General features: G+C 35.2%; 1 protein-coding gene across 1 annotated transcript in view; it reads right to left on the reverse strand.

Annotated features, from left to right (window-relative positions):
• Positions 1–12,442: 12,442 nt before the first annotated feature.
• Positions 12,443–22,768, reverse strand: part of CDH8 (cadherin 8) — a 300,666-nt gene continuing 290,340 nt past the window's right edge. The window contains 2 exon segments of the mRNA XM_015587681.2: positions 12,443–12,936; positions 14,337–14,588. Coding sequence (XP_015443167.2) covers positions 12,443–12,936; positions 14,337–14,588 — 746 coding nt within the window.

The raw sequence follows: 22,768 nt of genomic DNA on the forward strand, positions 1-22,768 counted from the left end.
TGTAATTTTAAAAATATTTTAAAATAAAATAAATAACTAGAGTTTTCATTGAAAAGTAGAAAATGAGTGTGTGTGCGTGTGTGTGTGTGTGTGTGTGTGTGTGTGTCGTTTTGTTTGATTGTTTGTTTATATGTGTGCGCATGCATAAAACTAAGTATAGGTTAGAGCCCAAGTGCTAAAATTCAAGAATTCTTGCTAGGAACTTTACTTTGAAGAGAAGAGGAGCCCTTGAGGTGTTTTGTTTTTTTGTTTTGTTTTGTTTTGTTTTTAGTAGAGATAGGCATTTGTGCAAAGAGAGGTAGGAAAGAAGGCAAAAAAAAAAAAAAAAGAAGGAAAAATTTCAATTTCTTTTCCTGTAAAAGAAAAGGGCTTAGAAATCTCAGAAAACCAAAATAAACAATAAATGGAAACAAAAATCCGTATCTAATTCTTTTAATCTAAATACTATCAATGACCCTGAAGCTTCCTTTTTTATATATTTTATTATTAAAATAAATATATTTAGGGTGAATGGGAGGGCAGAAAAATTGATGGAAGGGAAGAAAGAGTGAGAAGGAGGGAAACAAAGAAAGAAAAAGAAAAAAGAGAAAGAGAAAGAATAAATGATAAAGGTGATTGAATTTTGTCAGGATACATAGAATTCACAAACAAAAATAAATTATTTAAAGAAACATTCTACTTGTACTTTTTTCATTGCTGCAGCATTGTTTCTTAGAAGCAGTGTAGCATAATAGTAACCGAGTGACTTTAGAGTTAGACTGGCTAGAATCCTATTCTTCAGTTTCCTCATTTATATATTAATTAATACCTGAATATAGGTAAATTACCATACTTTTGTCTTCCCCCTCTACACACACACACACACACACACACACACACACACACCAATTTAAATTGTAAAAAAGCTTTAAGGAAGTAGAATTTGTAGATAAATGAATTCAGAGAGTTTTTTAAAAAACTAACATAAAGATAAAATAAAATCAACATTTAATGAACAAACATGTCCCAACCACAGAATATTTTTATTATGTTTATTGTTTATTGTCAGCTTCCTTCCTAATAACGTAAGCACCTGGAAAGCAGATTCTATGGCTCTTTTGTTCAGTGATATTACCCAGTTGTCCAGAACAGTGCCTACCGCAGAATGAACTGACAATAATTATTTGTTAAATGAGTGAACGAATGGATAGATGCATGGGTAAAGGGAACATATATTGAAACCATATGATATTTTTGCTTCATTACTGTGTTTACACTCTACAATGACAATTTTATGTTATTAAAAGGTATAATATTTTATTTCGATAATTATAATGCCTTTCTTTTATATTTTACTATAAGAGGGTAAGGGAATATAGTCAAGGAAAATACTCTCCAGCTCCCTCTTGAGTCTGTTTGATTGGTATTCCATGTGAATCTTGATTCTCCATTGGGCACTGACCTTTGCATTGGCCTCCCTAGTTATTGATATAAGCTTATTGTTTTTCTATATCTGGGAAGGAAATTCAGCAAGACAGTGGCTTATCTAATTAATTCAAAACTATTCTCCCTGGAATGGGCCTAGATTTTTCACTGAGTCATTTATCTACCAGACATGGTGCCATACAAGACCCAAATGAAATTCTCTTTCAGATACTACTTACCGATTCATGGTGGAAAAGCCAATTTGGATACCCCTTAAGTGAATGCATTGAAGGTAAAGGAAGAAATTTGGGTCTTTCCATGTTATGCCATGTATGTCCAAGGGACCACCTGGAAGAGAGATTAAATTAGATTGCCTTTGGAAATTAGAGTTCTTTGAGATTCGAAATATGGCAGGATAGCAGGACTGAGGTCTGATCTTAAACCCAATTTAGAGAACATTAACCCACATCCCTTGAGCCCATGTTTGCAAATGTGAAGCAAAGAATTTTCTGCTAATGAAGGCAAAGACTTCAAGCAGAGATCATTTCGAATCTCCAGGCAGAGGACAGTGGGTCCCTTTTCTGACTCCACCGGAGAGCTTTTGTTTGTAATATTTTTCCCAGGCCTGCTTGACAGCCCGCTGCATGGAACACTTATAGACCCTGCAGTAAGAAATACAGGAGCAAATAAAATTTCATTATTGAATGCTCTGTGCTTTGTCAAGACTTGGAAAATGTCAAGGTATTTTCTCTTCTTCATAGAGCCGATGTGTTCTTAATTGAGGCAGTAGATAAGAGAAAGACAAATCCCCACAGAGAATTGTTATCGACCACACTGATTGTTCAGGTATTTTGCCTTCTATGTTTATGGTCTGAAAGAATGGAGACACCTGTGTGATTAATTAGATGAGAGAAGGAGAATGTATCTTAATAGAGTCCATGGAAATATTTACTAGATGCAAAGAAAAAAGAGAGAGAGAGAGAGAATAATAGCCCTTGCCCTATCACAGTAGTCATCATAAAGATGAGATGATTTAATAAATGAAACTGAGATAATTAAGATGCTAAGTACTTCAAAATGTATAAAAAGTCCTCATTTCTTCCCATAATGGAAAGAAATAGCTGCCATACTTTCAAGCAAGAGTAGTCACTTTGAAGAACATAGCTGGGAAGGAGGGAGGGAGAGAGAGAGAGAGAGAGAAAGAGAGAGAGAGAGAGAGAGAGAGCAAGCAAGCAAGCCTAGGACATTGAGAGATATTTAAGGAGTAAGTCTTTGTATAAACCTGTGAAGATATTTTCCAAGTCTTAAATTAGTAATAATTTCTGTTACACATTAATTTCTCTTTAACTAGCCCTGGACACCTAGAAGAATCTTAGTATTTCACTCCCCTGTGTTTCAGTGAGATGCTTGTAAATTCATTTTGCCTTATTATGGATAATATGCCTGCCAGGAGGGAATTTATTTTCTAAATGTGGTTGGTCTTCCATTCAAAATTATGATGCTTTTCTGACTTTATGGGCCATGAAATATAGTTTCCACAACCACTTCCTGCCTCACTCAGCATCATACTTCTCTGGTCCATATTCTCTCGTGGATATCAAAAAATATAGTTCTAAGCCAGGAGTTTACCCCCTCTAGTATCTTTATGGAAAAAATATCTGTATCTATATAGATATGTATCTATATATATATTTCTATAACTAGATCTAAAAATCTATACATCTACAGCTATATATTTTGTCTAAGCCTTTATTGCACAAACCCTGCCTCCCTATTCTTCACATATGCAACTACCATTTATTAATTATGATATACCAGGCGGCATGCTGAAAATTTACAAAATTATCTCATTAAACCAGTAAATCTCAAAGCGGTAGTTACCATAAGCCCTAACTTATAAATGAAGAAGAAACCAAGGATGCAAGAGTTTAAACAAGATCGTGTGAGTGGCAGATACTGGGTTCTAATTCAGGTCTGTCTGTCTTTACCTTCTTGGCCTCCATGCCAAACTGTCTCCTCTATAACTTCCTTCATTTTAGAGTTTTGAAGCCTAATTTTCCACCTTCTATATCTATTTTTTTTTCTAACTTTTACAATTCATGATTACTGGAATTGAACTCCTATAATTTCCTAAAAGAATTACCAAAGTAAATTTTTGCATAAATTCATCTTTGTCTATACAAGAGTAATTGGTACCAAAATTTTTCCTTGTAGCCTAAAATCCATATAACCTCCCATTAATTCTCATTATAATTAATGTAAAAATGCACTGTTACTGTTAATGGATGTAATTGCATACTGTAGATTACTGTAAACTCTATCATTATCACTAATGACGTGTAAAACATCTCTGAAGGAACCAGGAACTTTGTAAGCAGCGGAAACATCAGGTTGCGGTATTTCACTGGTTAATGGAGACGGTAGTAATATTTGTCTTATATTTGAGAACAAGTTTTTCAAAACATCTAGGTGATTTGGGGGTTTTTAACATTTAACAATATTAAAACAGAGACATAAGAGGCTATACTACACAGAGATTTACCTCAAAACGTTCAGGTCAAAAAAGCATAACAGTGTCATGGAGGGTCAAGCACTGGGAGTGGGCTGCCCATAGATTGCACCCTTAAATAAGCTGATGTCGGACATTAAAAAAAAAATGATTTTAACCCTCAAGAAGCTGCGACAGCACCCGCCTCCTGCTGGGGTATAGACATGTCTTTGTTTCTGAACAAAGCGTCGGTGGGTTCACCGCCTTCTCGTCTCCTTTCTTCTCATTCCTCTTCGGATTTCGGCACAGCTCACACCCTCGCTCAGGTCTCTGCACAAACGCTGCCTCCTCTGACGGCTCCATCTAAATTCCCCTGTCTCATCACTCTAGCTCCATTGAAACTGCCTTTTTTTTTTTTCTTTCTTCATTTCATTTATTTATTTATTTTTGTTTCTTTCTTGTCAGTGTAGGGGAAAAATGATAATTTTCCCTCTACCTTTCGAGGTCCTTGGCTGAACCTCCCTGCTGACCCTGTACTAAAAAGACAAATTAACAGTAGAAAAACAAAACAAAACAAAAACATAAGCAACAACAACAAAAATAAACAGGAGTTTAATAACATGTACACCCCCTTTACCCATGGGAGAGACCTAGGAAGAATAAAGTCTCTGCCTCTGCTTCATGGAACTCTGTCTCATTCTATTGGTACCAATGGCACTGGGCAGAAGGACCTCACTTTGGGTCCCTGACTCAGCTTGGTAACAGTGATGCCACAGAAGACTAGGAGCTTTCAAAGAGTGGGATTGGACCTTATCATTTTTGGTCGACCCACATGACATCTATTACAGGGCTTATAGCATAATAAATGCATAACAAATAAGGCTCATTCTTTTAAGTAGTTTTTTTATATAAAAATGTCTTACACTTATTTTGTATAAGATGTTTGCCTCCAAACTGATATGACTTTTATTCATTGCACCCAGCATTTATTAAATGCCAAGCTTCTCAACTTCCAGGGAACCCGATGAACTTTATCACTAAGTGGCAATAAACAAAATAAAACAACAACAACAAAAGATTTGTTCATGTGTGTTTCCTGATATTTTTTATCAAAGCTAAACCACAAAGACCAGAATGCTTCTTTCCTTGATTGAATTAGCATTCAATCTAAAGAGAAAGGACATACCTTAGGAATAGTCCCTGGACAACATATTATGTTTATATATAAATAGCAACATGTGCCTTTTCCTTGCTTTAAGGTAATCATAGATAAATCTTTCAGGATATCACTCTTCATTTCCATTAAGAAACATTTTCGATAAGTAAATCTGTCATACTCCAGCCAAGAATGAACTCACTAATATCGAGCCTTTTTTTCCCCCCATTTCAAGAAAGCTAAAAAAATTTTAAACTAATCAGTCTGACTAGACTTTTTCTTCCTGAGACTAAGCATGCCACTTGTGACCTTTATTGATTCAGCTGTTGATATAAAGAAGAACCAAGTGTAGTAATATTTTCTAGAAGTTTCTTTACATATTCCACATAGGAATTTTTACAGGACTCTGCAGAAATTTCTGTTACTCCTTCTGCTGTGAATCATTGGAGGAACCAGGGTGTTTGTTTTTGATAACTAGACTCTCTCTCTGTCATCCTAATCTCTATAAACGGCCCCATCAATCACATACTTGTTCAAGTCAAAAACTCTATGGGTCACCCTTAAATACCATATTTCCTTCATCTTGCTTTAATGCAATTGCCAGTACTGCCAGTTTTCTATCTAAAATAAATGTGGATTCTACATATTTCTTTCATGTTTATTACTATCTCAGTGTTCAAAGCCAAAATAATCTCTTGCTTAGGCTACTGCAACAATCTCCTATCTGGGTTTCTTGCTTTTATTCCTGTCTCATATAATCCCATTTCCAGAACGATCGTTTAAAAATATAAGTCAGATCATGTCATTCCTTTGACTTTACATCCTTTCAGTTGCCTTCTCTTTGACTTAAGTAAATCTGAGCTCCTTATCCTGGTCGACAAGAACCTGTATAATATAGTCTCTTCCAAGCTCTCCACATCATACTGTGCCATTTTCGACTTCACCCACTATGATCCAGGCCTCATTTTTATTTTTTGTATATGTCCGTTGGTTTAGTACAGCAGAACAACTAATGCAAACTTTTCCAAGAAAAGTTTGGTTTGGTTAGCTCTTATTATGACAACTCAAATATCACCCTGTCCACTCTATGTAAAATATTTACTTTCCCATCCATTTTATGTTCTATCGTACCATCTTCTCTTTTTATTTTTCTTATTTCTACTCATCTATATTTCTCCCACACCACTAGGTCTTTGAAGAAATAGACCTTCCTATCTTATTCATTGCTGTATTCCCAGCACCTATCTAGTGAAAAATCCTCAGCACATATTTGTAAAATAAATAAGGGTATTGGAAGTTTGGAGATTTCATATGGTAAGAAGCATTGGCAATAAAGTCTATTAAGAGGCCCAGTACCCCGGTAGGACAATTCATTTTCAAGCGCCTAGACCCTGGCCTGACCTTACCTGCTAATATCCCCGGTCTACTGAGATGCTCCCTCCATGATTCATTGTAACATAGTCTCTAACAGGATACTATGATTTGGCAAGGTTAAATATTATTTCTCTGTACTTTCATAAAATGGCTCACTTCTTCCACAACATAGATAAATCTAATGTTTTATCATTTATTTGCTTCTGAAATTTATCCAGTTAGACTCTATGTCTTGGAAAAGCAAGACAAGTTTGTTAGTATTACAGATAAAATCTAGCACATTCTTTTTTAGAAAATAAATTTAGAAAGTTTTTGGTTTGTTTGTTTAAATATATTTGCAGTAGGGATTTTTGTAGTTTTATACTTGAGCCTGGATAATCTATCCACTTATGCAATAATTGGACTTGACAAATATGGAATTTGTTTTCAAACTTTAGAGGCTGAACTAGAGAAAACTTAGAAAAGCATTAGATAAAGTTGCAGTCAGAGAATGCATATATTAGGAAAGAGGAGTGATTTCAATGACTCCAAATTGTTGTTGTCAATTAAAACATAGTGTTAAAATCTTGCTGATATTTATAAGGAGGCATAGGATAGCCCTGAATTTCTTTGCACATACAGAAGAAATCTGAAGGAATTAGGATTTACCGTCAGTGACCTCTCATTTTCTTTTGTTGCCTGGACCTCTCAGTTCACTGAAGTCTTTGTTTGATACAGATTTTCTCTTCAGACAGAATTCTGTATTATTCCTCCTAACAACCCCTTTTCTGTCATCTGCAGATAATAATAAGATAACTATTATCTATTTAAAAGCCTCCTGCAAGAGATAATACTTACATTTAAAATGTGAGTCAGAAGATGGCAGGTAACTCAAGTTGAGGAACAGTGCCATGGACACCAGTTCCTCCTGAAAAATGCCTACTGGACTTGAGACCCAGATGACACTGCTGTGAATAAAGGAGCAGGAGCACGCGCACACAAACACTTACAACATCACAACCCTGTTTGTGAGCTGGAAGAGCAGAGGTCAGTTCCTGTCTCTCTCACTTATTAGATGTATAATTCAACTCTAAAAAATTCCTTAAGATATCTCTGAACATTACTTTTCTTATCCACAAAATGTGCCACAATTTAGGCAAACCTATGTGGGTCCTATGAGCAGTCACATTCTGGATCTTTCTGAATGTTAAAAAAAAAAAAGTGTCATTAATCTGTGAATGTGGTGCTTTTTATAATTGATCCCTCTTAGTTTTGGGTGTTTGAAGATCTATGATTTCTATTGAACTCATTCTTCAGTTCCTATCTTTTTGAAAACTTCTCTATGAAGGTTTTTTGAGTCTTTCCATTTAAAGTCATACGGTACTTCCCCCTTGGTTCTTTAATAACACTATAGATAACTTAGTTTTTATTTCTTAATATTGCAAGTCTCACATTATGATTACAGAGAGTGTTCTTTATTCAAAAATTATGGGGCTTTAATGTTAGAGAAACCTAAGTTTAAACCTAGACTTAAATACTAATATTTACAAGACCATCGACAAAGAACGTTTAACAATTAGTTCAGATGAGTTTCACTAGCTCCATTTTTTAAATAAAGGAAATAAGTTTGGATATGCCATCTCATTTAATCATTCCATATCAACTTTAGAGCCTAATTCCTGAGCTGGTTGATGCTTAATATATGTAGGAGACACAATTCTTTCCTTTTAGATAGTCCATCAAGTCAAGGGGATTTTTAAATTGCATGATCCCATAATACTAGGATTGGGTGAAAAATACTGGCATTAAAATATCTTAAATATCAAGGGTATATTTATATAAAAAAACCAATATACCCTGTGATACATAAATATTTGTTGACTAAAGACAATAATAAAAGTAAACATCTATTTTAATAATAGAATCTCTATCCTCTACCATCATCATAAAGAACAATAACTGCAAAACTGTCTGGCCAGCTCAGTAACTTCGCAAAGAAACTTTTGTATATCAAATAAAACAGTACTAGAATTGAGGAAAATAAAAAGATGTTGAAAACTACTCCCTGCAAAATACATTCTACAATTATTTTCTACTCAAAAACACAATAACAAAACCATCTAGTCCAGCTTCACAATGTGACACATTTAATTCTAATCTCAGGTATCATAAACCATTATTTTATTCTCAAATAGAAACCTGCATTTAAAATCCTTTACCCTCAGTCCAGTTTCTTTTAAATTCAAGGTTAAATTCAGGAAAACAAAAAGCTACCATTCCAGGTTTGGTAGTGTGTGAGACTGTGAGACAAAACATAAATATAAATTAATCTCTGGTAACTTAATTGGGTATATGTGTGTGTATATATATATATATTTCTTTTCAGCGTCGATAACTATATTTAAATAGTGCATTTCTATAGCTTTTATAGTAATACCCACTGTTACCTTATCTTTCTGACTGACAATGATGGGATTTCGGTCATGCTCAGCCTTTCCTACAGTGCCAGTGATGGGATTTTTTGAAATCTTATTACTGGTTGCACTGCCCTGATCTCAGATGAAACTTTCAATCAAAAAGGCAATCAGAAGGTTATACATTCGTGAGATTTCCTGCAAAGCCAGTGATCGCATAATACAACTTGTTGGAAGGGCCTACTTGCCTCCAGTCCTTATGTGGCTATAAAGAGTAATTGGCTACTTAGCTCTCAGCACCGGCTTTTCCTTCTCCAAAATACAGCATAACCCAGAACTCTGTCGAATCTCAGTGTGGAATCAGGCTGCTCTTAGGAGATTTCCAAGTCTCACGCAGAGACTTGTCTTACTTTAAGCATCTGATTAAACAAACTCTCCCAAAGACACATTTAGCTTTTTCTAAGCATTCTTGTTTCACTAGTAATGCCAGCAAAGCTAAGTTTTCTTTTATTTTATATACACACAAACACTTACCCACGCTTTTTTTCCACAACGTTTTCACTGTAAATTTCATATCCTAGAAATCACAATTCTGTATGGCAAGGTTAACCCTTGTTACATTTCTAGCATTTATGAACCATCCTATTATAAATTATTTCTCATCTTAAAATAACTGTACCCATCTAAGATTATTGTAAAAAATGGCCTCTTAATTCTCCAGAGTATACATATATGGGTGTTTAAGACACAATTCAGGGTACTCTAGAAGTACGGTTCAGCCACGGTACGAACATGGTGTTATTTACTTGATTCCATATTATAAAACCTTATTTGTGTTTTTAAGCACAAAATGCCAGCCTGATGGTGGCAAGGAAAATCAGCAAGAGATTCACGCTTCTGTTTTTTATTCCTCTACTAAATGAATTTTGAGGTATTATTTGGGTAACTAGTATACCAGATGTCATCTTTCCATGAAAACCACCATATAGAGATTATCTTACTGATTTTCAAAATTGGAGGATATGGATTCTATATTCCTGAAAAAATAGCGTCTTTTTAAAGACATATTTATATATATGTAATCCATGGCACTTCACTGAGAAATATAGTACAGATGAGTCTGGTATGCTAGAGATAGGTAAAGTAATGACCTCAGCTCGGTTTGTGCAAGATAGTTGGAATATTATTATTGATTACTATGCAACTACTATTAATAACCTACTTCACCAAGTATTTGTTTCAAACACCAAGTCCTGGTGTATTTTAAAGTCATTTGAGGCAATCACTTGGACTTCAAGAAAAAGCGTTCAATAACCATAGCGATAAGCATAAAGGTCGAACTATGAACTATTCTCAGGCAACAGAAACTCAATAAGAACTCAGTGAAGTCACCGGATAGTTGTAAATTTTAAATATAATATTCAAACATTTTCTTTCTATCACAGTAGAAGCAGCCTCCATTAGTCAATGCCTTTAGTTTTCTAGCAATGTCATGTTCTTCTCAGGCAGCTCGAGCCAATGCTTGAAATCATAGTTTATATTTGAACAATGAAAGATCTCTCCAACAGGCAGTCTTTCACTCGGAACCCTCCGTTTGGCTGGCAGAGATTTTTCAGGTCCAAGGCTCTCTTGCCAAATTCCGCTTTCTAATCTTTGCTTTTACAAGTTTTAGTTCTGCATCCCTCTCTGAAGCGATTCCCTACTCAATCCTGCTTCCTCTCTCTTTTGTTTTTTGACTCTTAACTCTGCTTCAGCATCTGCTTCCAGGAGGACCCAGCTGACACAGCTGGACTAGCCGTTACATGCACCACGTTCCTTCAATGTCCCTGTTGGTATCTTGTAACATGATCATCCCTAAGCCATTTCTCGTCTCTGTTTCTTTATAATAAAAACTCTTGCAAATAAAAATTATCCTTGCAATAATTTAGTTGAATGTTCTAGAATTCTACTTAGACTTGATGGCACTCTGTTAATAGGTCTTTATCTAATCGGAAAAGAAAAAGTGATGACAACAAAGGTATTTATAAAAATATATTTCACAAAGTAGGAAACAATACAGGAGTTTCTCTGAATACAATACATGGAGTAAATAAACAATATTGCATTAAAGCAAAGTAGAAAATTAAAATGATCTGCGTGTAGTACTTGAGAGTTTTATCATACATTTTCTACTCCTAAAATGGCAGGTCTGCATTACAAATTGAATATGCTCACATCATCTAGTTCTCTTTTGGGGTCTAAGACGTTCTGTGCATCACTATGAAGATCAGAGAGAGAAGTACTAAAAACAGAAGCAGTAAAATTATGTACAAATCAGTTCCTGCTCTAAAACAGAGGGGGCGATGTGAAGCATTTATATTAGGCGGGGCATTATGTAGATATCTAAAAGTCTAGAGTGTAAATATTCACATGAATCAATATACTTTCAGATGTTTGTGCTTGTAGTAAAAACACCAAATACTAGGATTATGAACAAAATAGAAAACAGTCCAAAAGCTTCTCTGGGAAAATGCTGTTCCTGCCATCACCAGTCACAATAACACTTTCTACTCTAAAGAGACTATTAGCTCCCCTTTTGATAATATTGCCTGCCATACTCATCTCATCAAAATGTACATGTATTAAACATTCATTGTGTGTGTATATATATATATTTATATAAAACAATCTAAAGGATTATTAATGGATATAGTTTAGGGTTTTTTTTCCCCATATAGTCCCTTAATCTATAATTACCAACCTTAATAAATAAAAGCATTAATGGACATCAATAAAATATTTATTTCGAGAATTAAACAAATAAATTCACGCGCTAGCAATAAAACCATCTGTCTTTTATGTAGTCCACTGTGTGATATAGTTTATCTTTGTGTCCTTGTGGAAGAAGATGAAGTGGAGGGAACGAGTAATCCTGCTTCCAGAAAACAAGCCTGTTTAATGGGATTTCTCTCCTCCCACCACTGAATTGCCAATCCCCACCCTGGAATGGATTACGAACATGTGAATATTTTAAGGCTCGACACAATATTTAAAGATGCTATTCAGTCTCTGATGAGTGGGGCCAACAGTTATGTACAATGTGTGGTCACCGTACCGCATAATCTAGGAGGCCTCCTAAAACTCCAAAAAGTCAGAACGTACAGCCGACCAAGTATTGCTTTATCATTTGTGGCGGGATCCTTATTGGTGAAGGGGAAAAAAGCCATTTGCATTTATAAAAATCCTTGCAGAAGACACATATCAGCAGCAAATTCCTTGCAGGTCCATTTTTCTAAGAAAGCACCTTTTAATTTTGATTATTTTTTCCTCTTTTTAACCCATTAGTCTAAGGATTAGCCAGGATCCCAATCTTTGTCTGTGGTGGTTAGGTAAATATCAAATATCCAAAGACTTGTAGACACTCCACATACTTTAATTCACACTCCACAAGATTTATAACCTCCTAACATATACGTTTTATTTTTATTAATTTTTTTTTTTGGTTCAACATTAAAATGTAGTTGAGTTGATAGATGATCGGTGCTAAACTTGCCTCTAAAACAAATAGCCACATTGGTTGTATCTAAGGGGAGTGACCCTAGAATATTACAGAATGCTCAGTTCCATGGATTTATTTATAATCCACTGTCAAGTTTCTTTGTCACTTTCACCGACAGAGTAAAGTTCGCCCAGTCTCTTAAAGCGGGGACCCCAGTCACTGAGGTAGTCAAAATTTTGGTCTGAGTCTGAGGTGGTGGACTCCAAGGAGCTGAGGGAGCCAGCCACAGACCCCCGGCCTTCGTAGCCGTAAATCTGGATGGAGTCATACGGCGGGGCGGTGGGGTCGTTATCTGCCTCGTGTAGCCGTACATTGATAAATTCGTCGACATCAACACCATTCGGGACGGGAGCAAGCCCTTGCCTTGGCATGAACTGCAAATCCGGTTTAATATCCTTACGGGGTAAAAACCCATTAATTCCATCTGGGTTTTGTAAAGTTGCAATATCAAAAGCCTCTGTATCTTCCTCCCCTCCTCCTTCGTCGTCGTAGCGAATGATGTTTTCTCGTACATCTTCATCGTCTTTGATAATTAATGGCTCGTTTTTATGTCGCCGCAGAGTTACAAACAGCACCACGATGACTGTAGAAAAAAAACATGAAATAACAGTTAGCCAAACTTGCATACAATTTTACGAGCAACACTCCATGTGTTTTAAGATAGAGGGGCATTATTTAAAAACTTCTGAGCATTAGCTTTAATAACATTGACTTGAGAATTAAGCAAAGCACCTTTCTGAAGGATGAGTACTGAATTTTGAGTGAGTACTTTCCCAGGTTGCTTCTGTTTGTTACATGGTGATGAAGCTGGGTTAAAAGAATAAGCTTTCATCTAGTCATGGTGAAAGCTGCACTTAATTCTGTGATAAGCTCTGGAGTGAATGGCACAAAAATAGAAAGCAGTACGGATAGTGTAACTAACTTGCTGTGTATCTTGGGCAAGTTATTTAATATTCTTTGGTTCTATGCCCCTCTTCTATAAAGAAAAGGAGCAGAATAGATTATATCTGGTATATTTGGTGTTTTATCAGTTCTTCTAGACTTTCTCCAATCAAATAGTGTTCATTCACAGGTGAAGTGACATATCAAGATGAATGTCAAATCTGCATGGTCAACTTCTTGTCTTGTGTGAAGGCTGAAACTCCTCCATCAAGGAAGGCAGCCCGAAAGGTGGGGAAACAGAGAGGAACACATACCCAGCCAGCCAGGTCAGCCAAATCAAATGTGGGCTAACAAGATAAAACATATCAGGAAATTATGCTCAATCCAGAACACTGGGTCAGCAGGACAGATGCAACAGGGAAGGCAGTAACTAACATAACCTTTAGGCAGGATAAGACATAACTTTCCTTTTGTATATCTTTCTACTATCTAATCTCATGTTTTAATTGTTTTTTTTTTTTTAATGGAAGCATTACAGAAACCTTTCCTTAATTTGCAATCTTCATTATAATTTGATTTTAATATCAAGAAAAATCTGAGGAAGACAATGTAAGTTTGAAGAAAATATATTTTTTCATTTGCTTGTTTGTTTTCTTTTTCTCTTACCAAACTTTGTGATTGGATGGACTCAGCCATCCAATCTATACACTGTTTAGATAAAAGAGTATTCTGGACAGATGTGAGCCCCTTATGCGTCAAACTTGTGTGCATCAGAAGATCTGGAGGTCTTCTTCATAATAGATGCTGCTGTAACCACATAAAGGTCCATCCCCACTCCCACCACCATATGCTTAGTCTGTTTGTTTACTGGTGATGGGACTGAAAAAGGCACTAAACAGTCCTCTCCAATTGGACACTTACTATCACAACCCTTTTTCTCTTCACTCCCTCTTAGTGACCTCAAAGCTTGGAGAAGTACAGGAAGTTCCTCTTCCCCAAAAGAACGCTGATGCCTGGCTAGGTCGGGGTTTGTCGTCCTTATTTACAGTCATTTATGAACCAGAAAAATGGTGACCATTAGGCTATGAAGGAAATACGTACCTAGCAGCAAAATGATGCATGCTAATATGGCAATTAAGGCGCCCATACTGAGTCCAATCGGAAGGACATAAGCTTCAACATTACAAGACTGGACAACACCATCACTGCTACAGCCACAGACCCGGATGGTCAGGGTGCTGGTGCTGCTCAGAGGAGGATTCCCACTATCACTGATTATGATAGGTAAAAGATAGACTTCTTGCTTCTGGCGGTTGAATCCATTATGCTTTGCCAAAATGCTGAGGGAATTATCTGGAAAAAGTGAAAATTACAATAGTTTGCATCATTTCAAAATGGCTGCCTGAACAACACTTGTTTTTCTAGTTCATAAATCCTCTGCAAACTTCAAGATGATCCCAATGCCACTGGACAGCTCAGGCTCTCTCCCACTCCCCTCTTCCCACTTTCCCAGTTGGCATGGACCAAAACCTCCACATCCTATCAGGTCCATTGAATTGGGTCCCATGATATACTAATGAAGTTTTATCATCATCTTGTAAACACAAAAGATTTATATAATCTTCGAGTGTCTTTTCAGAAGACACATTATCCCAAGTCCCCATAAATAAGTTTAATTTCCTTTCACTTATCTTGGTAATGCAAAATTGGCTGGACAAAATTTTACCACATTTGAAAGGCATGTTTGAGAAGCTCTGTATTAAAAGACAGACTGCATGACAAAATGGCATACAAAACGATGCATTTTGTTGACTCCCATGGGTACCTAAAAAGTCATTTATGTCCTAGAGCATTTATACTAACATTTAACAACAGTCCCATTTACTGCCAATTGGAGGAGATATGCCATATATATTAAAATTTTGTAGAGAAGACCTGTAGTGGTTACACAAATAAGAATAAACTGAAAAGTCATAGGAGCAAGTGTTCCATTTTGGACGTGTCAGTTAATTAAATGGAGATACATATCATTTAACCAATATTTAAAGGCATACTTCATTCAGTTCAAAGTAAAACTGGTCAGTGAGAAGTGAGTAGTCCCATGTTAGCCCTATGGTTCTCAAAATTTCACCCTCAAAATGATTTTTTTGTTGTCTTTCATTTCTAACTCACAAACTATAGTCATATTGCATATATTAATTATTAATTTATTTTCTCATTTTGTCTAATGAAAGACATACATCTAATCAAAATGGGAATAATGATTATCTCACACTGGGTTTCCAGCTAAAAGCAAATAAACATAATTTTGGTAAATATGTGCAATGTTTTTTGGGCAAAATTATTATTTCAGCTGGAAGTTTTTCAAATATTGGCAAGTATGCAGACCCCAGAACACTTGGCTACCTCATCAGTGCATACTAAGGCAAGGATTCCAAACCATTGCTGTCCAATTCCTGGTCATCAGGGTCTTACTGGTTTCCAGAATACTCAAACACATGAGCAGACAGTCTACTCAAATGACTGAAACTAAATGTATAGTACTATCCCAAGATTTCCAAATGATAGCCATTCCCTAAAATAGATGTATAAATTATATTTATATTTGCTTTGTTTAAGATATAAGTGGACCTATAATGACTTACTAGTAAGCAGTCAGACAAAAATAAAAATAATAAAAAAAAATCCTCTGACTGAGTTAACTTTTTTCTAAATTTCTTTTGGTTGTGCTTCATTATTTAGTAATTTGAAGAGTGAAAAGAAGTCTCTAATGGAGTTAAACGATGATATATCAAATGACCAGCAATCTTCATTTCCATGACCTAGAAGGAAATACCATCAAGCTAAAAGCAGAACATTATCTCAAAACAGATACAGAATATAGAGCTGTGTTGTATTTTCAGAAAGTGTGTGACAAGTTTGAGTAGAGTTAATTAGTGCAAGGAACATTTGTGGATGATTTCATATACCATGGTTCAAAACAGAAGATGGGAATTGTTTTTCGAGATGCAATTAATAAAACTACAATGAGGCTCTTTCCTTTTTGTGGTTGACATTATTTGTATGAGAAACTATCTTTGCATATTCTCTCTTTAAAACGGTCCATAATGATAATTTAGAAAGTGCAGTGGGAATATTATTCTTGCAGAACAAAGCCACCTCTTTATTATTTAGTAAAGCATTGGAGGATCTAATATTAAACTTGTACCTATATATTGTTTTAATACTCAATGCATCCATGCATGTCGTTCCTCTTCTATATACAGAAAATTGTTGACTGACAGAAGTAGTGTATGAGTTATTTTTGCCAGATTTTACCTGCTATGTCCAGGCAAAGTCAATTTCCTAGTTGCCTACTCATTTTTTTAAACAATAATTTTTTTGATTGTTTGTACTTATTAGTGATTTAGTTGTGTTATTTTATTAGGCCAAATGAAAATGTCATTGTTGTACATATAAGAAAAATTGACTATCACAGTTTTACATAGTTCAAATTAATATATTTGAAATACTTTTTAAAAAATCTACATGTGGCAAATATCTTTTCTGAAGTTCTGATTTGTTTCTTTAAAACATCCTCTTAGGGGCTCTCTATTATGTTCTAATGCCCTTTTTTTCCTAATCCTGCATTAATACCTTGCTTTTATGTATAAAACCATTATAAATCTTGATGTTTGTTAGGTTATTTTCCCCTACAGTGTTCCTCAAGAGTGTCTTGGTATTCTTGCTCATTTGCTAATCTCTAACGAATATAGAATCAGATTATCAAGTTCCATAAAAATTCCTATAAGAACTTAAGTAGAAATTATGTTAAAATATAAATCAATTTTGAGAGAATTGACGTCTTTATGATCTTCAGTTTTCTATATCAAGATTGTAGTGTTATTATTTTTTTAAATATATTTCTATACAATGTTTTTATTTTAGCTGCAAGAGTTTTTACACATTTTGTTAGATTTATTATTGGTGCAGTATAATTTTGTTGCTCTAGTAATACCTTTTTAAAATCATATTTTCAAGTCATTATTGCTGGTGGTGTTTAACCTACTTTTATTTGAAATGCTTTCGGTTTTAAGAAACTGAGAGTCCAATTGATTCATTAGAAGCTTGTTAAGTACATTTAGAACTTTTATTATAAATTGGAGATTTACTTTTCTTTCCATGTGACTTGCATGGTTTAGTCCCTGCCTAGTTGTCCAGCTTCATGTTCTGTTACTCTTCTCTCTCAATGTTCTCACCATCCTGGCCTTTTCTAAGTCAAGAACCTTCTCTCCTCAAGGATTTTGTATTTTCTCTTTATTCTGCCTGATAATCTTGCTACCCCTCCTTAGCCCAAATTTAAATCATTAATATTTATGCATTCGTTATATCTGTGCTTGAATGTCACTTCTTCATAGATAATTTCCTACAATAGTTGTCCCCAATCTCTCTAGATTAATTAGTTATATAATTTTATATTTTAAAAAAAACTTTATATTTTCATCAAAACACTTATTACAAAGAAATGATATAATAATGGAGATATGACAGAGATGGGATACAGAAATAAACTAGGGGACTTTTAAATAACAAATAACCAATTTTAGATGCATAAATGGCTAAATAATCATTAGCCATATTTTGTAGGGCTCATATTTATTTCTCTTATGCTATTTTGTCATAGAGAATTATATGCAGTTCGAAATTTATATTTGAGAAAGTTTAATTTTAGGTTATTGAAAACAATATGTAGCCTGGAGTCCTAGATGGAAATTTAAGAGAAATAGTGATAGTTTCCAAGTCTTTCCTTAGAGATGCCTCACATATAACATGAACAATGGACTGAGGATGGTTAGATTCAAATAGAGAAGGTTCAGAGAAGAAGAAACTTAGTCTAAAGTAACTGAAATACCATCATACTAAAGAGGTGCACACCAGAATTTTCTTTTACTGAGCTGAAATTGGATGACTTAGTCTTACATTCAGAGTGGGGACAGATAGTCTGAGTAAGTATCTCCTACAGTTTGTATAGGAGGAATTTCTTTGATTATTGGTCTTTAGCCTTTGAATCATTTGAAGTTGGAAACCAAAGGACCTTCTTTCATATAAGATTAATATCATTATAACAAAAGTTTGCCTTAGTAAATAAGCCAATAAATATTCGTTATAGACGGAATGCCCCTCCCCTCCAAATTCATATGTTGAAGCCCTCCATCTCCCTCCAGTGTGGTTGTATTTGGAGATGGAACCTCTAAAGAAGTAATTAAGGTTGAATGAGGTCACATGAGTGAAGTCCTGATCCTATACAATTTGTGTCATTATAGAAGAGACACCAGAGAACTTCCTGTTTCTCTACCCATATGTGCACAAAGAAGAGGTAATCTGAGTACACAAGCAACAAGGTGGCCTCCTACAGCAGCCAAGAGAATGGGATTCAGAATAAAACATACCTTGCCTCCACCTTGATCTTAGACTTCCTCACCTCCAGAAATGTGAGAAATAGATTTTTATTGTTTAACCTACCAGTCTACAGTATTTTGTTACAGCAGCCTGAGCCAACTCAAATAATGCTGTAGAACTAGTTAATTCTATATGCATAGTCCATGAAAAATTAAAAGTCTCCCTAAAGAGATAGACTCTGCCTACTGGGATAATCTTTCAACTTTATTTGTATAATTTTTTCCACAGTTTTTCCTTCCTTCTTTTCTTCTTTCTTGCCTTCCTTCCTCTCTCCCTCCCTTCCTCCCTTCCTTCTTTCCATGTATTTTCTGTGTATTTTTAATAAAACAAGAATGGTCATTAGTATTACTGTTATTACTTAAATATCCCATGTTCTTTCCACATTGTTCTTTTTTTTTCCCAGATAAAAGAAAGCAGGAAAATCTCAAATTTCTATTTGTTGCAGTGTAGTTCATCTGTGCTATTGCCCTTATGCAGACATTTTACTTTGGTCTCAGTCCCATTTATTTGAAATCACGGAGCTATGGCTTTTGTTTATCCTCATAGATGCCAGCAGAAGCAACAAGGAGCTGAGTTAATGAAGGCACTTGCCAGACAAACATTTATGACAAAAGAAATAAATAGAGAGAAGATCAGCAGATAGTATGCCTTTTTGAGAAATGCCTCCTGGCATTTGACTTGCAAATCTAATTCAAATTTTCTTGGTCAAGTCAAATGCAATGAAAATGGCAAGGTCAAAACAAAGGGAAAATGGCACTCTGTTCAGTGGACAGGAGATTTAATTAAGTTCTTATCATTGTGTTGTGTCTGTTGTTTATCTATAAAAATCTAACAAAGCAATAAACATACCAAATTCATGAGCTTTCGGCATATTAGATACATGTATTCACCATATCCAATATCTAGGAATACGAAGCAAAGATCATAACACCTAAACTTCATCAATGTATGTTTACTACTCTAAACACTAAGTCTTCTTAGAAACAATCAGGCTGTAATGAATTAATAAAAACTAAGACTCTGTGAATCCAGTCTCCTACATTACCATTGCAACTTCCTACATAATTCTTTAAAAGTGTACCAACACACAAAATCTGCAACAAACAACTGGATAAGCTGAGCCAGTTAATTAGATCGTTTGTCACTCTGTTCTCCTTTTTTCCTCATTAAACTGTCCACCATGCCACCTGATGTCAATAATCTCAATGTTTATCTGAGTGTTAACTCATTACCAAATCTTCTAGGATTTAATAATAAAGTATATCTAGCCATAAAATATTGACTAAGGTTTACTTTGACTTTAGAAAAAACCATCATTGTGAATTCTTCTATAAGTTCCTAGACTAACATCTGACTTAACATTTAGTTAACAATTTATAAGTACACATAGGATGAATTAGCACATTTTTAACAGAAGAAGTTACTTCACTATAGCCACTTAGCACTATAAACATAGTTCTATAAATATATGCACGGTTGTCATGTTGCAAGGAAGTGTACAGAGGGTGGGATGTACTTTACGAACTTAGGACTCATCAAGCAAACCCATGAAACTTAAACATCTTCTAAAATTCTTTAAAAAACTACATATACTATTCTTAACTTGTTAATATAAAATAAAGTTCTTTTTAGATTAAATGAAAATGGTATTTAGTGTAGTGGTCTGAATGGTGACCTCCAAAAAGACATGTCCATCTCCTATTCCTTAGAATCTATCAATGCTCCCTTACTTGGAAAAGGGCCTTTGGAGATGCAATTAAATTAAGAACCTTGAGATGAGTTCATCTGGGATTACCTGGTGAGCCCTAAATCCAATAACATGTGTCCTAAGAGTGAGGCAAAGTACAGGAAGAAGTAAGGTGACAACCAAGGCAGAGATGGGCATGATGTGGCTACAAACCATGGGATGCCTACAGCCAACAGACGCTGGAAAAGACAAAGAATGAATTCGACTCTAGAGTCTCTGGCGGGAGTGCGGCCCTGCTGACACCTTGATTTCAGACTGTGGCCTCCAGAACTGTGAGAGAATGATTTTCTGTCATTTTAAGCCTCCCAGTTTGTGATAATTTGTTATGACTGTGCTAGGAAACTAAGACACACAGTAAATTTGATTAAAAATGATTTGTAGATGTGGAGAAGGGTGTCCTAACACATATTTTACATATGAAGAACAGGGTTTTTGAAAGATAAAGTGACTTGCTCAAGGTTTCTCACATGACAGCTAAGAATTACAACCAAATTCGATGTATTTTCTGTACTCTCTCTGTCATCTTAATAACAGTTACCTAAGAAAATAAGGGAAAATGGGCTCTAAGAAGATTATATTAAAGCTCAAGGAAAAGATAAAAAAAAAAAAGAAAGTGTGTGGAGGAAGGTTTTTCTATGCCATGACACCTTTATCAGAGTCAAGGAGAAAGCTAAGTGGTCGAGGCCATTGGTAGGCAAGAACAGAGGACTTTAGAGAACTCAAAAATATTCAATACAATATTCTATAGATCAAAATCCCATATTTTGAGTCAACATAGCATAGCATACACAGCATAGCATCAGAATGCCATAGTATCCAACTTTGGGTGACTTAATGTGAACCCCTACAATAGCATAGAATAACATAACTTTGAATTAATTATTAATAAATGATCATTTTTGATGCTAGAGAGGAAGTCAAGTATCTAAGAGTCCAAAGTCCATGCAGGGTACAATCACACTGCCCAAGGGCTTCTGACTTTGATTATTTTTCCCCTGCACTGAATTTGCATGATTGCTCTTACTCAAAGTGTTCCATGTACATTATGCATATCCTTTAGTGCTCAGAAGAAAGACAGATTTATCTCACTCCTGGCACTGGTGGATGAGGTATGAAACTTAATATTACTTTCATTTTATCTGAAAAAGACCTGCATTAACTAACCCACAAAAGTAAAAACTATACCAAGAGCCAATTTGAATGGAAATTGTAAAGCTTTTATAAATACCAAGGTATCTGGAAAAGAATATTTGTCTCTTTAGATTTATGCAGAAGTGAAAACAATGTATTATTATTTTAAATGTGCAAGCTATCTAGGATAAAAACAAAAGGAAGAAACGCTAAGGCCCTTGGTAAAATTTCTTGTGAAAATTTCAGAAGACAGCCTAATAGTGGTCAAAAATCCAGACATTGGAAGGCTAGCCTTGTCAGGAGAGTGACTTTTCCACCACATTTCTATTTATTGAATAGATAGAAATTATAAGAAACTGGGAGTCAGAGATGAATTCATTTTGTACTGAAGCTGATAAATTTGTGCTCATTAACACACTTGGAATTTAGGGTAGTTGGAATAGAGATTAGCACTGTTTTAAAATAGTTTAATTAAAGTGTATATTATGTGTAAGATATTGAAATCATTAAATGTAGTAAATGGAGCGCTAAGAATATGAAAGAAAGAAAGTACCAAAAGTAGTTTGCTATCTAAATAACCTACTTTTTTTTTTTTTTACATTTCTTATTAAATTTATTGGGGTGACATTTGTTAAAAAAATTATATAGGTTTTAAGTATACAGTTCTATAATACACCATAGTATATTGCATTGTGTGTTCACCAACCAGTCAAATCTCCTTCCATCACCACTATATTTGACCCCCTTTGCCCCTTTCTACTTCTCTCCTCCCCTTTTTGAACCTCCCCCTCTCCCGTTCCCTCTGGGGAAAAAACTATACTGTTGTCCCTTGAGATGATCATGCTAAGTGAAATGAACCAGACGGGAAAAGTTGAGAACCATATGATTTCCCTCATATGTGGGATATAAAACTGAAAGAAACCAATGAACAAGACAGACAAACAGACACTCATAGACACAGACAACAGCATAAATAACCCGCTTTGATTTGAAGGAGGTCAAGTAACCTTGGCAATCACCACTTTGTTAGATACCATCATCTCCCTGAAGATTTTGAATTTGCACATGTGGCAATAAGACATGAAGTAAAAAGTTACCCCAAATGGCACAAAACCATTTTCCGTCGCCATCACACAAGCCCCCATCTCAACTTCTTTCAAATCCACGCTGACACACTCAGTTAATTCCGCCCTCCATTATTCAGTGCCCATTGTCT

The sequence above is a fragment of the Pteropus alecto genome, unplaced genomic scaffold (genome assembly GCF_000325575.1).
Source record: "Pteropus alecto unplaced genomic scaffold, ASM32557v1 scaffold42, whole genome shotgun sequence".
In the NCBI taxonomy this organism is placed as follows: Eukaryota; Metazoa; Chordata; class Mammalia; order Chiroptera; family Pteropodidae; genus Pteropus; species Pteropus alecto.